This window comes from Cyprinus carpio, chromosome B1 (genome assembly GCF_018340385.1).
Source record: "Cyprinus carpio isolate SPL01 chromosome B1, ASM1834038v1, whole genome shotgun sequence".
Taxonomy (NCBI): domain Eukaryota; kingdom Metazoa; phylum Chordata; class Actinopteri; order Cypriniformes; family Cyprinidae; genus Cyprinus; species Cyprinus carpio.
The window spans coordinates 35,304,060-35,322,178 of record NC_056597.1 but is presented as its reverse complement, the minus strand read 5'-3'; the positions used below and the strand labels follow the sequence as shown (position 1 = coordinate 35,322,178).

Sequence of the window (18,119 nt, the reverse complement as noted above, 5' to 3'; positions counted from 1 at the left end):
TAACTTATCATCACTTGCTGAATTAATGAAATAATTAATCAGGCGTGTGATCGAAACTGATGCAACGAAGTCAATTCTTGCAGATTGCTCATACTCCAAAGACACATGGTGCTAGTCATTAATGTGGCTTCTTGAGTTGGTTGCAGACTCGTTTAGGACTGATTAATCTATGCTAATGAGCCGTTTTCAGATTTCATCGCCGAGGGCAGAGAGAATAATTGAACAGGCAGAGAGTCTTGGAGCTTGTACTTACTGATTTGTACTCTGGTAAATTATTTATTTATAATATGTAATAGAATTTTTATGTATTTGATTCTGGTCTTTCTACAAAATCTTATTTATTCATATGCATACGGTATGTATGCTGTCCTCTCTTTACTTTGTTCATAATTCCAGAAAGGCCAGTAAAGTAACTCATCTTTGATGTTGTTGGAATATTAATGAAGCTCTAGATAATGAAGGACCAGGGATGTGGGCTGCTTTTATAAAGGACAACATAGAAGCACAACACAATATGGCTGGTAATTCAAAGCAATGCTGCTATTGTTATTAGTGGTTCCTGATGTAGCGCTGCTAGCATTAGCGCTAGTGCAGCTTCAAATCTTGCACCATTACATTTTACCACTTGAAGTTGTGCTTCAGGTGATCAGACTTATGATTTTCACCTGGCAAGCCATAAAACAGGTGAAAAAAATCTAATGTCTAAAGACCAGAAGATCACAGTTTTTCTTAAGAAAATCTAGTTCAGAAAAGTACAATGGTGCAGTTTCTCTCTTTGTGTGTGTATGTGTGTGTGTGTGTGTGGCGTGAAAGACTGTCTGTTATGACTCATGATGCTCACGGTCTTATTTAAATAATTTAGCTCTATTGTTATGAACAATATGTAATTAAGATGCTACTAGGTTGCAGCACTATGCTGTAGTGTCATTATTGTGTGTGTGTGTGTGTGTGTGTGTGTGTGTGTGTGTGTGTGTGTGTGTGTGTAACCTCTCCTTTGCTCAGCTCATGGACTGTGAAGATATCAGGAACATTAAGGTTTGTGGTCCTTCGCCAGACACTATCCCACATCATAAAGTCCAGAAGACACACATCAGCACTTTAAAACTACTCCTAATATAAAGTGTTTCCATCTGATAGCCTTTAAAAAATGCATTCAGACACTACTAAGAAACATTAGCTACATTTAGGCTACTAAACGTTTAGACAATGTCTTTTTAAAATAATTATTCTATAATTTACATAATATATAATTTCTATAGTTTACAAATAACAAAGTAACATTTTAAACTTTATTCATTTGTATTATTTTTTGATTTGTTATTTTGTTTGTTATATTATATTTTTTTATGTATATTTTTTTTGTATATGTTTTTTTTTTTAATTTTGTTATTAAACTAATTATTGTATTTTTAATATTTAAATAAATTCAACAATGCAATATAAAATTAATTTAATATTTGTATTTTTCTGGCAGAAGAATACCACTTTGTTAGGTTATATAGTTTATATAATTACCAGTTACATTTTAAACTTTATTATTTGTATTATATTTTCATTTATTATATTATTTTTTTCCTGTTTTTAATGACATTTATTATATTTTTTGTTAAATTTTTAATAAAAAAAAAATTCTGACAAAATCAATGAAGATTGATTGTTAGATTATATAGTTTAGAGTAACATTTCAACTTTATTAGTTGTAAAATTTAACTAGTCTTCATTATTTTTTGTGGCTATTTATCAATATTATCAATAATTTTATATTGCATTTATAATACTTATAATATACATATATATATATATATATATTTTATGCCTCAAAACTGGTGATGATTGAGTGTTAGATGCGATTGTTCAGTATGTAGTCATGCAGCTCCTTTACGAGTTAGAAACTTTCATTGCTAGCAATTTAAAATACTGTTTGAACAACTGAGCTAAGTAGTTAAAAGTTAGTTGTGCCATTACGCCCCAAACTCTGAATGACGAATGTAGTAATGGCAAAAATAAACTGTTGCATGTGGAAACACCAGCCTGAAGCTCTAGTGGTTGTTTGAAGACACACATCTTAGCGCTGTGTTCACTAAATCAAGAATTGGAGATGTTTATTTCCTCAGATATGTTTGGCCCACAGTGACCCTGGATTGATTTTTTGACAGTGATTATCTAACTTTTCTGGCGCAGCTGATCTCTCCTCACTGGAGTCGTAAATGAATCATCAAAGTTCATCACATGGACTCTGATCACTGGCACCGGATCATTCACGGAGCTACATTTACTGCTTAACACTCACCAGACTCCCACTGCCTTTAACTTTAACACTCAAAGTCGAAATGTGCATTTAAACACCTTCTCTTCTATCGCATGGATGATTTTATGGTGCTTTGTGGAGCTTGAAAGTGTAAATCAGAAGCTCAGGTTCCTTTAATGACTCTGGCTTCCTTTGCTCTTTTGTTTCTGACACCGACATCCATCGATCCACCGGTTCCTGCCAAAAACGTTTACAGCGTCTACCAGAATTAGCCAGTCAAAGTGCTGCGAGTCTCCATCCGTCTTCCTCTCTGCTCACGATGCTGTTAAAGAGCTCTGACCTTCATCTAGTGCTTCTCTCAGTGTTTGAGAATGAGTGACAGATTAATGATAGATCTGCAGCAGCATCAGATCTGCTTAAGCGTCCGATTTCTCCTGCTCTTTGTTTCCGACACCGACGCACATTGATCCGTCACTTCCTGCCAGAAACCTTTGCAGAGCCTGACAGAATTACCTCAAACTATTAGTCTTGCTCTATCTGCCTGTGACGCTCAGATTAAAGAGCTGTGCACTGGACGGTGAACGCTCTGACCTTTATCACACACACACACACAGTTCACTAACTTACAAGCCCTCGTATCACGGCTCCTCCCACCAACTCACCATTTAATTTGCATGTCATCACTATAGTAATGGTCGTCATGGCGATGAGCTCTGAAAGTTCTGGTCTATGTAATGAAGTTAATTGAGCTTAATATCTCTGTCTGTCCACACACACACACACACACACACACATACACACACACACCACACACACTGGGTCACCCGTGTCAAATCAACGTCATCCGTGTCAAATCAACCACATTTCTGGAACTTGCTTTGGTTCTTGTTTTTATATTTTAAATATTTTTTTCTTAAGAAGTACAAACATAAATAATGATGAAAGCCAAAAAAAAAACTATTAAATATTACAGATGTATATTACTGAGATTTGAAGCTAAATTATAGGGTAAAAATGGTTCAATTATAGGTAAAATGACTTCGAAAACAAGATATAGTTCTACTTTCAATATGATTTTGTTCTTCAGACATTGCTCTTAAAATGCATTAAGTATCAGGTGCATGCAAAGTGACCCACATTTGGGTTTCAACCAGTAAAAATGGATAAAATTCAACAATTTGGACATCAGGTCTCATTGGGCTTGTGATATTTCTGGGACTGAACCATATAGGGCATTAAAAATGAAGATTACAAAAGAAGTTTATTAAGAACTAGAATTTAAAAGAATTTTAAAATATCTTTAAGACATGAAACTTCAGAAACTACAGGAAAGAAACACAAGAAGTGCTTTTTCCCATTTTTCAACTCTCACCCTTGGCACATAATGAAACAAAGACTGCTAAAATCAACAGCTTTTAGTAGTAGACCTACCTATCTGTGTGAAAATAACATGATGCTGGTATCTTTCTGAAGTCATTTATCACCAATTAACTAAACTATCAGATATTAATATTAAACTAGCTTATACCACTAATTTTCAATCTATATGTTGAGTTCAAGCAGAGCATGTCAGTTATTCTGTTAACTGAAATCATATTGTTCACGACTTCAGGAGATCTGACAGCTTGAGTTTCATTCTCTGTGTCCTTTATCATTTTCCCTCAGTCCCTGTGGATTTCTCAGAATATGGAATTATGGGTAGGATTTCTGTGTTAGTATTGCAGCAGAGCGTACAAAGTATGAAACTGACCCCAAACAGAGCTCAAACAGTGAACACACACACTCTTTCAAAAAAAAAAACACACTCGAGCCCATCTGGCTGGGAGCGATCGAGCCGCTCACGGATCTGTGAAGTCCTCGCGTTCCTCCAGGTCACCATCTGATTTACACGCCCAGTGTTTCCACTTATAGAATCCATAGACATTCCATCCTGTCAGGATTCCGGAATACCATATGCTTTGGAATCCAGAGAGAAAAGAGTCTGATTCCATCTTAAAATAAAGCAATGTGAGGTTGAGCATGACAGCAGTTTTACCATGATTAGGAAGGTAAAGAACACCATGGTAAAACTTGAGTGGATTATTGCTTTAATAAAGGAGCTACATGAAACTCTGTTTTTACATCCAGCACTATGATTTCCATGATGCAGAAAGGTTGGGATTCAGTCATACAAAATGGAATTTACTGTGTAAATGTCACAGAATATACTGTGTAAATGTCACAGAATTTGACACATTTTGGATCAATGTACTTATCACAGTAATAGTAATAATGTTACAATTTATCAAAATATTTTTAGGGAATGACGCACAACCAAGATCGTTTCATCTTTGTTTTAATTGTACAGTAAAACTTTAATTGACAAACAAAAAGTTGCAATGTTTTATTGTAAAAAAAAAAAAGGCAAGTTTTATGAATTCATATGATTACAGCAGTTTCTGATCATACATTTGTATTAAATATTAAAATGCTGAATGTATAAAAATTAAAGCAGAACTTGTAAAAAAAAATGGATTTCATAGGACCCAATTATTGTTAAAAATGTAAGTAATTGTTTAATTGTTAAATATTGTGTTAATTCAATTCAGTAGACATGCTTTTGAATGATTACAATTTAAGTAAAAGAAAACTAAAATTAAAGCAGGAAATAGTGAACTCATCAAAAAAAAAAAAAAAAAAAAAATGGAAGGGAATGGAAAAATGAAAACTGAATTCATATGGCCCTACTTATCTTTTATATTTAGCTCATCAGATCAAACTCTATCTTTACATGAAGTTCAACACTTTTAAATAGCACTTCGGTTATTCTCTCTGTTAATGGAAACCTCAAATGCAATTAGTCTAACCGAATTAGAGAGAAACACTTTCAGAGGAGGATAATGTGATTGAAAGTAAACAAATGAGCATTCTGACTCTGTATTGTTGAGCGTCTGTGTCAGTATGTGAGTTTGAGCTCGAGCTCATGTCTCAGGAGACAGAAATGCAGAATGAAAGAGAGAGAGAGCCAAATTCAATAACACATCCTATTCTTCAGGCCTGACTGCACACACATCAATAGAAAAAAGAAAGAAAAAAAAACCACAGAAAACAAAACACAAGAGGGACTTCACTTTCCTCAGGTGTAGGACGGCTCCACGGATAATGAACCAGGAGATCTGAGTAATGAAATAAACTCTCTGCAAGCGTTTCCTGTGCTGACAATGAAGGCATTCGGGGAAGAAGTGAGCATGTAAGTGCAATTAAACACTGAAACGCCAATGAAGAACAAGAGCCGCTCAGGGCTTCATGTATGCCTGTTATTAGATGTTCCACTATCGTCTATCACTCGAACCCATTATTAACCTGTTTTCCTGCAGTCGTATTCCTCAGCAGATGTTTGCTTATGCGACTCGTGCACCTGCAGCACATGTGAGACTCCAGATGCCAAAAATGACTGGAAGTTCATTAACGCAGCAGCTGGGAATCGCAGGAGCTCTTATGCATAAGTTCATGCAAACTCTCAGTGTTAGAGATGGAAGCGTTTGTATATGTGAGCATTTGAGTGTATATTTCAGTGTGTGTATTGTATGGGAGATTTGGACGAGTACGGTTTCTATTTATTCAAAATTCCTTTGGGCTCCGTGGAGAGCTGAAGGGCTTGTAGTTTAATGTCTCTCAGCTGGGAGCTGGATTGACGCCCACATTAACACCACCAAACACCCCGGAGAACCTCAGCCATCTGCACGCCCTCCTAAACAAGCGGCTGAAGGGACGGCTGAGTCCTCAGTTAACATGCACTCTCAAAATAAAGGCCCTTCGCTGGCGTTTGTGGTTCCATGAAGAACATTAACATCCATGGAACCTTTCCATTCCACAAAAAATGTCTTTATTTTGGAAAAGTTTGTTTAGGTTCAAATGTTCTTCACACTAAAAAAAAAAAAAAGGTTCACTGTTCACTGAAAGATTCTGTGGGGAACCAAAAATGGTGGTTCTACACTCTTACAAATGAAGGTTCTGTGTAGGTATGGATGGTTCCGATAAGAACATTTAACATCTATGCAATCACACTAAAGGTTCTTTATAGTTGAAGACGGTTCTTTAGATGATGAGAATGTTCTTCAAAAATTGGTTCTTGTAAGAACTGTTCACTCTTTGGAGAACCAAAAAAAATATCTATATTTTATATGGAATCGCTGTGAACACCCACTTTTGGAGCCTTTATTTTTAAGAGTGCAGGAAGATCTGATGATGATGATGATGATGATGATTGAGCTTTAAAAGTCTTGAATGAACGATCCAAACACAGAAACAGAAAGAGAGAGTTTCATATATATTGCGGTCAAAGTTTGCTTCTGATTTGCATTCTGTTGCATATTCTGTGCTATTTTAATACAAAATGTTGAATTATCTGCATAACAAATTGAGTTGAACTGAAAAATGTACATGAAACATTTAAATCCCACTTTATATCAAGAACATTTCTAGAACAAATACATTTTTGCATTGTGACATTAAAATTACTCATTGATTAGAATTACTTTTTCATTTTATGAAATATGACTTTAGTTTTGAGATTACATTTGAATTGTGTGTGTGTGTGTGTGTGTGTGTGTGTGTGTGTGTGTGTGTGTGTGTGTGTGTGTGTGTGTGTGTGTGTGTTTGGGTGTTGGACTGAAAACATCTGCAGCCGTGGAATGCTGGGATACGAATGACATCACTGCGATCACTCAATCATCTGCAGACACACACATGCACATGTTTGCACACACAGCCTTTATCTTGTTTGGTTTGCCACAGAGTAAATGCTCATCATAAACGTGGCATGTTGATGTTGGCGTGCGTCCACATTGTGGCACGGGAACATATTTCGGAGGTTTTTCTCATTGGCTGTGCTGCAGGAAATCTCTGTGTAATCTCTGTCAGACACGTTCAGCTGTCCGATGCTCTGCTCTGTGAGTGATGTGTGGCCGCAGAGGTCGAGCAGAAGACTGACCGTCTGATCACACAGAGTTTACAGGTGTCTGAAAGTGTGTTCACAGATGTGGATCGTTTCAGAACTGCCAGACAGAGTTCAATCTGTTGTGTTGTTTGTGTTAACAAACCACAAACCCTTCAGCAAACTGAGCAGAAAAAGTGCTTTCTGCACAAAGAAATTGTATTTGTATTATCACAGTGTATTATTACACTTTTACTCTCTCTTGTGAAGTCACTATAGGCGATACATACAGTACATATATATATATATAATTAATGTATCAAATAAGTGTTAAATAAGTGCATGTAGTTGTGGTCTTTTTAAAAATCATAGTAGAGAAAAGCCAAACCCTTTTTTACACGGTCGTTTTTTAAATCCATTAAACATTATGACCTCTCTTTCATTTGGAAGCACTCACTATTCATTTTGGCCACTACAGAGCTGCTTTGAAATCATCATTTTAACCTTCATCTTCTCAGTAATAACTATGCTTTGATCCATGTTGCCCATCATGTGGTGATAAGGCCACTTGAGGACACTTACAGACCAATGATCCAAACGGTGACGTTGCCAGACATTTTTACGGTGTCACTCGTGATGTCCATTAAATGCAGCTTATGTTGCCAGATATTTCATTGACCTGCGTAACCTTAACCTCTGCGACAATAGGTTTTTGTAAATGTAATGGGTGCCAGAAACTGTTCTTCAAATGGGCGTTAACTTTTGCAGAGTCATAGATGATTCATTAAACTTAGTCGTATATCTAATATTTAGTTTTAAGCTCTCACTCTTGAGTTATCGGTAAATCAGACAGTGATGTCGCAGGACTTCCTTTCCAGACAGGAAGCATACAGTGTTTAATATGTCAGACGTGGCTTTGCAGGGACTCAGACGCAAATTATGAATATCAGTGATCTCACATTCAATGAATAGAGAAAATCCATTAAAGAATAACTGTGTGTGATCAAATGGTGTTGAATTTTTGATGAGAAATCATCACAGAGGACCTTTACATTAGCAAAGCCACCGGATTCGTGAATAGACTGAAACAGAAATAGAGACATGTGATGTTTTACAGATGTTATACATTAGTCTGTATTGAAGACACATGCAAGCAGCACTCAGTTTGGGGTTGATAATTATCATTATTTTATTTTTTATATTTTTGGATCTCTTCTGCAATATGCATTTATTTAATCAAAAAAACAGTAAAAACAGTGACATATTATTATAATTTAAAATAACTGTTTTCAATGTAAATATCTGTTAAAATGTAATTGATTCCTGTGATCAAAGCTAAATTTTCAGCATCATTACTCCAGTCTTCAGTGTCACATGATCTTCAGAAATTATTCTAATATGCTGATTTGCTGCTTAAGAAACGTTTCTGATTATTATCAATGTTGAAAACTTCAGATTGATACATTTTTATTCTCAGGATTCTTTGGTGAACAGAGAGTTCAAAAGAAGAGCATTTATTTGAAATAGGAATCTTTTGTAACGTTATAAATGTATGTACTGTCACTTTAATGCGTCCTTGCTGAATGAACGTATTAATTCCTGAATGTGAATGTAAATAATCTGTTGTTTTTGCACTTGGATTTAGGAGTGTTTGAGCTGAGACGGTTTTGTGCAGACATTCTACACACCAAAGTGTGTTTATTAAACAACTAAGTACATTTGGCCCAGACGTGTTCCCAGAGGCCCCATTGCTATCGAGCACAGCTTCAGTCGTATTTCACACAGGATGTTTTGTTGGTTTAAATCGACTGAAGCACAGAGAATGAATTTGGTGTTTTTTGTTCAGATCAACAGGAAAACATTATTTAAAGTGAAGTTATTAAACCTAAAACAATCAAGTGCAGAAGTATTCACCCCCCTTGTGCCAGTGTATGCATCCTTGGCGTTGAACATCTGGTCACCAATGTTTCCTGTTTCTTCTTTGCAGAGCATCTCAGAAGAGCAAGCTCTGTCTTTAGGCTTCACTAATAAAACATGAAGTAGACTGATGTCTGAACTCTGAGTTTGACACGTAAACATCGCTGTTTTCAAGCCATTCCTGCATAGATTTGGCTTGATGTTTCAGCATCCAGCTGGCAAGCAATTCTTCTCTAGGTTCCATGTGTCTTGGAGACTCTGTCGAGTCTTCCTTGCGTTTCCCTGCATTCATCTTCCCTCATACGCCTGCTTCACTGTTGTGTTTTTTTGATGTTGTTTAGTATTTTTTTTTCGCTGTTGGTTCCGTTTTATCTAATGAAAGCTCAACTTTGGTGTGATCTGAGCGCAGAAGCTTGTCCCAGCTGAATGCAGAGGCTCTCAGATGCCTCCTGGCAATCTGGAGCTCAGATGTCATGTGACATTTAACACTGGCCTTCGCTCTGTCGTGGTTTTCATGCTGTGTGAAGCCCTAGGCGTCAGTTGTTGTTGTTGTACAATCACAGCGAGTGAAATCTGCAGCTCTGTCAGTCAATGATCACCATCTCTTGAGGATAAAATGGTTATTTTAATTATAAAGTTAATTACTCCAATGTATAGTCATTGACTTAGAAAGTTTCTTGTTTTCATCCTCTGCTTTGTGCTTTTCAATTATTATTACATTTTTTTTTTTTTTAATTTAGAGTTGCTCGGGTGTTTTTTAATTTTTTTTTTTTTTTTTTTTTTTTTTTCATGATGTGAGTTCTGCCATAATACTGAATGACCAGTTGGTGTGTGTGTGTGTGTGTGTGTGTGTGTGTAATTTAATTATGACTTTTATTAATTTAAATATAATAAAGTAATTACAATATTCTGATACAGTGCTATATATACATTATATGTAATAATATTTAACCTATTATTTTATGAGTGTGTATATATACATATACACACAATATTCATCTAAATATTATTTATTAAAATAATAGCACTTTCATAATTTTTGATTTTATTAACATATAATTATTATTATTTTCAGTCGTTATTATATATATATATATATATTATATATATATATAATAGATATATATATATATATACAATTATTATATTATAATACAGCATTATTACATATAAAGTTATATGTAATATTATACTTATTTTATGAGTGTTTATATACACACACATACATTTAATTATTTATAGATACACAGAAATATAAATAATTAAATTATAATAAATAAATATTAAAATGTAAATAATACAAATAATAATAAAATAACTATTATAATAAGATTATATATAATATTAAATATTGTGTTTTTAAACATGCTGCATTAAACACATTAGGACGGAGCAGCATTGAAGACATCCACATTAAACCACCGCATGCGTCTGATGGTTCACAACACAGCTGATTTACGCGCTGTTTATATTCTGTGTCAGTGGTCTTAATCGCTTTCGAAAACGGTACTTAAGTTCCTCCAAATCAATAAGCGTTTACTTCCAGATGATTCATTATCTATTACACATAATGAGAGTATTTAAAAAGCAATGAACTAAAGAGGCTCAGCACACAGTCCACTTCAGATCCAGCCTTAATTCAGCCTATTACTAAAACCATTACACAAACACACACACGAACAATAACTATTAAATGGTATTTCCAGTCAGCACTTTTGGTTATTAAGCTGTATTTTATTATCTCGGATGAGAATTCTCTCTCTCCGTCTCTGTCTAGTGATTCAGGGAGATTATTGTGAAATGAAGGATTTTCTGATGTTAAAGGGTCAGTCCAGACAAAAAAAAGAAAAAAAAGAAAACCCTGTTCCAAACCTGTATGACTTACTTTCTTCATGCTGAACACAAAAGAAGATATTTTGAAGAATGTTGGTCCCCATCCACTTCCATAGTATTCTCTTCTTCTTCTATACTGTGGATGTCAGTGGGGACCAGTAGCTGTTTTTCACTACACACATTCACCAAAATATCTTCTTAATGAGGGTTTCTAGTATATTATGGGTTTTGTATCCTCACGCCTCTGTGATCTTCTGCTCTCTAGATGTGGCTCATGTCTGTGTGATCTTTTCACCTGTTTTTCTGGTCCAACAGGTAAAAATGTGCGTCGGATCAGAAAAATACCAGCGCAGCAATCTCTTCAACAACACATGATTTGAGGAATCATGTCTGAATCACAAACACACAATTAACTTTAAGACTCTTTAAGAAAGCTAGAGGTTTTAGTAGCAGCACTAAATAAATCACCATTAACTGGTAAACACAGAGTGAGTAAATGCAATCTAAGCTGAATTAGTTATTTCCCATAATGCCATGGCGCACAGGGTTGCTCCCCATAACTCTGTCTGAATTAATGTGCGACTGCAAGACGTGTGTTCATCCTGGAGGTCTAAAACTCTTGACCTTTTCAGCCCCTCAACATCTTATCTCTCTTCCCTCCATTTATCTTTTTTCTTTAGCTGTGAAGGGTCAAATCAGACAAAAGAGGTGAAATTGTTTTACAGGTTTACCGCAGAGAGAAAAAGAGAAAGAACATGGGGAAGAAATTAAAGGAGGAATGTGTGGGGCATGTTTATTGCTCAGAGGTTTCTCTTTTATGGCTCATGAGACTTCATGCCATTCCCATGTGTGTTTCTTGTACAGAAAGCATACATAATCTAGATTACATTTAATCAGTTACTACCCAGCAGGACAAGTAATGGAAGTCTTAATTGCTTTTCTAGTTGTCTGTGTGCAAATGTCTTCTAGGGTTTTTCATCGCAGGACTGAAGTAAACACACACAGACTGATCTGGGACGCCACGTCCAGCAGAGAGATTGGAACAGAATGGAATTTGAAACGTTTTAGCCAAAAATGTTACCATGGTAAAGGTGTTTTTTGCAGAAACGTTTCAGATTTCGTTCTGTTCTCCGGCTTCGGAAAAAAAAACATTCTATTGTTGCGTGGAAGGAGACGCTGGACGGAGCTGATCTTTTCCACCGAAACACATTATTGTGATGTTTTCTGCGCTTGTTACTCTCTCTCTCTGTGTGTGTGTGTGTGTGTGTGTGTGTGTGTGTGTGTGTGTGTGTGTGTGTGTGTGTGTGTGTTTGAGTGTGTGTAATGCCTTGGCATGTTACCAGAGGAATGTCAGTGTGGGAAATCTGAGGAGTAAATCTCTTCCGCTCCGAACTTTCTGCAGGGATTCTGCCAAAATAGGAGTTTACTCCTATATTATAACACACACTTATTGTAGGAGTCTGTTCCTGATGATATAATGATCATGACCGTTTCTGTGAGGAGAAGACTGATGGAGGAACCAGTTAAATTCAGATGTCTAATTCATAACTCTCACAGTTTGAAAAACATTCACATCCCTCTCAAGCAAACCCCCAGTGCTGGATAATGACGCCTCGGGTGAAGAAATGAGCTGAAGATCACTGAAGCTTGCTAGAAACGGCACTGCATCATCGTGGTGGGGAATTCAGCCTGATTAAATGCTCTTCAGAAACCTGTGTTGTGTGTGTTTTCTGAAGGTGGTGTGATGACGAGCGAGTGATGAGCCGCTGTGAGGAATGTCCGTCTGTCTGCTGCTGGTCCTCCTCACACTGACCGCAAACACTCAGGTGAAAACTACAATATTAGCTTTGAATAGATATAATAGCATTTAGAGAAAGCATTGTGTGTGTGTGTGTGTGTGTGTGTGTGTGTGTGTGTGTGTGTGTGTCTTCTGCTCAGCAAGGCTGCATTTATTTGATCAAAAGTGCGTTAAAAATCTGAAATATTATTATGATTTAAAATAGCTGTTTTCTATGTGAATCTATTGTAAAATGTAATTTACTCTAGCCTTCAGTCACATGATTCCTAAGAAATCATTCTAATACACTGATTTGCTGCTCAAGAAACATTTCTGATTATCATCAATGTTGAAAACAGTTGTGCTGTGCAATATTTTTGTGGAAATGGTGAACAATTTTATTTATCAGGATTCACAGACGAATAGAAAGTTCAAAAGAACAGCATTTATTTGAAATAGAAATCTTTTGTAACATTGTAAATGTCACCTAGGATAAATTTAATGCATCCTTGCGGAATAAAAATATTAATTTATATGTATTTTTTTAACCTTACTGACCCCAACATTTTGAGTGCTAGTGAAATTAAGTTTATTTTACCTATTACTGTCAAATTGTCTTGTTTTAAACAAAAACCAAACAAAATAGTTTGATTTATGCTTAAAATAAGGACATACATACTGTATATATATTCTCTGAAAACAGTCTTTGCTTCTCAAGTAAATGCATCTTGTATTGAGGACATGTAGATATTTCTGCTGGAAAGCAAGATGAAACTAGAGGAATAAATAATAATAATAATAATAATAATAATAATAATAATAATAATAACAACAAATAATCCTAAAAAAAACAATATGGCCCTTCGCCCCTTCAGGCTTGGTCCCTAAATACTGATTATGAACATGTTGTTTGCAGTGTCTTTATCTCATGCGAGTGTTTATCAGCATACACAGATCTAATAAATGTACTTTTCATTTCTTCTGAGGTAAAACTGAACAAAAGCCTCAGGTCACCTTTAGGTCATTAAATCTCATCTGTGTGGAGAGTCATGTTATGTTTCTTCATCTGACCCACACTAAAGCATCAGCGCCTTCAGGTTTATTCCCTGTGTTTGTTTGCCGTGACCTCTCGTCTCATGTGAACTTTTCTCCTTTTGTGGACATCATTACATGAGATGTGATCAGGTTCCTTCTGGGGACATAATTTTCATGTTGAAGAAACAGATTTTTATTTAAGAAAGCATCATGAAATGAATTTCACCCTCTTAAAAGGATCTAATCTACTTTAACATCAAAGAGGTTCTACATCTTATTTTTCTGCGCGATTAAAACGGCACAATTAGCGCGAGTCAGATCAGAAGAAAGAGGACATTCATCTCAAAACGCTGCTCAGGTACTTTTGAGCCGTTTATGAGGTGCACGACCCGCGTTTGAAGAAGGATCTGATAAATGCAGAGCGTTCAACATATGAACGCCAATTAAAATCTTGGAGATTCTTTTTTTAAAACCTCGTATCAACATCTCTGTGATTTTTGGGGGGAGTTTTTAATTCCATTTTATGGTGAGAAAAATGTTTGTTAATGATTCAGTGTCTATGTTGTTAAGGAATAATCAATTAAAAACTTTTTACTGAAGAAAGACTACAAAACTACTAAAACTGCAGCTAAAATAAAAACAGAAAATATAAAAATAAAAACTGGAAACTAATTGAAATAAATCTAGCTGAAGTACTAAAATTATCAAATATAAACAACACCAACAACAACAAAAAATACAATAAAGCATACAGTTATTATTATTATTAATAGTATTATTATCTTTTATTATTATTGTTGTTGTTTTAAAGAACAACTAAGGACTAATAACAAGTAATAAATAAGACAAAAGCACAACAAAATTACCAAGACTTGAACTAAAATTAAAATGTAAACTTAAAAATAACAATAAAAGCCCATTCAAAATATGAAAAATATATTTTATATAAAAATATATATTATATTATATATATTATATTATATTATATTTATTATATTATATTATATTATATTATTTATATTATATTATATTATATTATATTATATTATATTATATTTAGTGCTGTCAAATTATTTATAGCTATTACTCGCATCCAAAATAAAAGTTCTTGTATATTTATATATATATATATATATATATATATATATATATATATATATATATATAGATATATACACAAAACACATGGATGTAAATATTAAAAAGTTAAAACAGTTTAAAAAAAGTATGTTATGTTTATATATTAAATATATTTATATATAATATAAAATATAAGAATATAAATATATAAATGTATATACGTGTAACTATTTTCAATATATATATGTGTGTGTGTATTTATATATACATAATAAATATACACAGTACACATGCATATATTATGTAACCAAAAACATTTATTTTGGATGCAATTAATCACGATTAATCGTTTGACAGCACTAATTGTATTATATTATTAGAATTGAATTATGTGTTAATTTGTAGTATTGTAGAAGTGGCTCTGATCCTGTAAATGTTGAGTGTGTTTAAGCCCATGTTTGAAGTGATGTGGTGTTTGTAGGTGTCTTCTGGAAAATCTCTGAAGCTGCTGCAGGAGCAATGGAGGATCTACACAAATGAGTGCATCCAGAGCTTCATCAGCACACCGCCGGCCGCAGGTCAGGCTCAGTGTCTTGTCTGGTGGTTTGTGTGTTAGGTAGTTAATTAGGTGGCGTGTCTTTTTTTTGTTTCAGGACTGGTGTGTAACAGGACGTTTGATCAATACGTGTGTTGGCCCGATGGATCGCCGGGCACCACGGTTAACGTGTCCTGCCCGTGGTACCTGCCCTGGCACCGGAAAGGTAAAGAGCTGCAAAAATAAAATTCCAAACGGAGTGAAATTGATTCTGTTATCTGTCCAAATGAAATGCATGTTAATGCTGAACTGACTGTGACAGGACGATAAAATGCAGCGCTTCAGGACACAGCTGCATCAGACTGCATCAGAAATATATATAACACATCCGTGCATTTTTAACTGCTGGAGATGGAATTAAACATACGCTGTGAGCATTTACCTGTCAGACTGCTGAAATAAATGACTGCTTTCAGCTGACTGCTGCTCACTGACCTGCAAACGCTGCATACAGACATTATATTTATGACATGAAGGCTTTTTAATGACAGATTCCACAAAACTACTGCTCAGCTTATGCTCTCAGACGCTCTTGTAATAGCAGTTTACAGGAGTCTGCAGCTCTCACTTCAGATTCCTAACACGACAAGAACACTGTCCTCCTCACACTCATCTCTGACTTACACCTAGAGAAATGTCCTTTGTCTCGATTAGACAGAGGAATGAAATCTCAACTCTTAACAGGTAATACCAGCTCATTACCAGCTCTCGAGCAGAAATCTGTCACCTAACAACCTACAGCATGAATGTTTAACATAGTAAGAGAGCTGACATGTTAGAAAAGGACAGATGTTATTACATGCTTATTACAGTTGATTAAAAAAGTTACTTGAAATAAACTCTCGCTAAAATAAAATAAACACTAAATGAAAAATAAAATAAAGTTAAAATGATTTCAGCTAGTTGCCAAAGTAACATTTTATTTTTATTTAGTTTAACTTGACATTGTAAAACAACTAAGAATAAATAAATACATGCTTGCAAACATACTATACAGACATTGTTTTTATTACAATAACTCCTACAAAGACACCTAAAATTACTTAAACCTAAAGTAAATTTAAATGAAAGGAAAATGCAAGAAACAACTAAGAATAAATATATATATATATATAATATTTTTTTTTTTTTTTTTTTTTTTAATTAAGTGTCTACAATCTGCTAAAATAACACTACTTTCAAGACAAGATGTGAATAAAACATATATTTTCATCTGTTTATGAATATGGACATGATGTCCATTGTTATAGTAGTATTATTTATATAGTATTTTATTACTTACTAATGTTTTGAATTATGATTTTTTTTTTTAAATGAGCTTTTGCTCTTACGAGTTTTCATGTTAATTTCACTTTTAGATTTAGTGATTTTATGTAGTTTTGTATATACAGTATATTTATTAAATATATATATTTTTTTATTTTACTGTTAGTTTTAGTACGTCAGCTTATTTTATTTAAGCTAGTTGCCAAAGCAACATTTCTAATTAAGTTTTTCATCAGCTTTATTTAATTTTAGTTCAGTTTTATTTCAGTTCCCAAAACAGAAACGTTTTAATAGTTTTAGTTTGACAATAAACAACAATGATCTCTTTAATATTTAATGTAGTGTGCACACTTTGTATGCAAATATTGTCATTAAAAAAAAAAAAAAAAATCAATGTAATGCTAATCCGCAAGTTTTCCCGCTGTGTTTGTGTGTTTGAGCAGTTCATCAGGGGCTGGTTTACCGCGTGTGTGGTGCTGACGGCAGATGGGCTCATGGGAAAAACACCAGCGAGTGTGAGCAGGATGACCCTGGACAGGTGAGATGCGTGTTTAATGACTTAATGACGACGCTAACGCTCGGCTGACCCTTCTCTCTCTGTGTGTGTGTGTGTGTGAAGAAGCAGTACGGTCAGATCCTCAGCAAGTTCAGAGCCATGTACACCGTTGGATACTCACTGTCTCTGGCAGCACTGACTCTCGCGCTGGCCATCCTGATCAGCTTCAGGTAATACAGCATCTACCGAACACACAAACTGCACTCAATGCAAATTACCTGATGAAATTGTAGCTAGTAACGTAATCTATTAAATCACACATTTTAGGCAATATAAAATGGAATTAAATGTAATATTGGTTTAAATTTTGATTACTTTTACCTGTCATGTTAACAGCATCCAGCTGACTTCTTAAAATACTTCTTAAAATAATAAATAATAATAACACCTTTTTTCTATATGCTTTCCCTATTCCTACATCCCTTCTTCCTTTAGCTTGTACTATTCTGGACAATGATGAAGCTGCATTGCTAGCACTGGTCGTGTTATTGCCTAATGATGAATCGCTTGTTGTATTCCTCATTTCTTTGGACTTTGGATAAAAGTTCTGCTAAATGAATAAAAGTAAATGTTATCAATCATGCAGTCAATAAAAAATAACTACAGCTATTCTAAAATGTAATATCATCTAACTGTGAGTGTTTGATTTATGTAATCTGATTAGGTAATCATCAATGCATGCGCTGATCACACAGTAATCATCTGGTTTCTCACAGGAAGCTGCACTGCATGAGGAACAACATCCACATGAATCTGTTCGGCTCCTTCATCCTGCGCGCCATCTCCATCCTCATCAAAGACGTGCTGCTGGATCAGATGAACAGCGCTCAGAGCGGCCCGCATCACTTCCAGGGGCAGCGCTGGGTCAGCGCTCAGGTACACGTCACCCTTTACAGT

At 34.9% G+C, this 18,119-nt stretch overlaps 1 protein-coding gene across 2 annotated transcripts in view; it reads left to right on the top strand.

Moving 5' to 3' along the window:
* The window catches only part of LOC109074230 (glucagon receptor-like), a 34,272-nt gene that overhangs the window by 4,105 nt on the left and 12,048 nt on the right, over positions 1–18,119 (top strand). The window contains exons 2-7 of one of the 2 annotated variants that reach the window (XM_042717265.1): positions 12,650–12,739; positions 15,287–15,383; positions 15,459–15,566; positions 17,110–17,204; positions 17,289–17,392; positions 17,939–18,098. In XM_042717265.1, coding sequence (XP_042573199.1) covers positions 12,689–12,739; positions 15,287–15,383; positions 15,459–15,566; positions 17,110–17,204; positions 17,289–17,392; positions 17,939–18,098 — 615 coding nt within the window. In that variant the 5' untranslated portion in view covers positions 12,650–12,688. Of the gene's footprint in view, positions 1–12,649; positions 12,740–15,286; positions 15,384–15,458; positions 15,567–17,109; positions 17,205–17,285; positions 17,393–17,938; positions 18,099–18,119 lie in introns of both variants that reach the window. The other variant, XM_042717264.1, reaches the window with a different exon arrangement.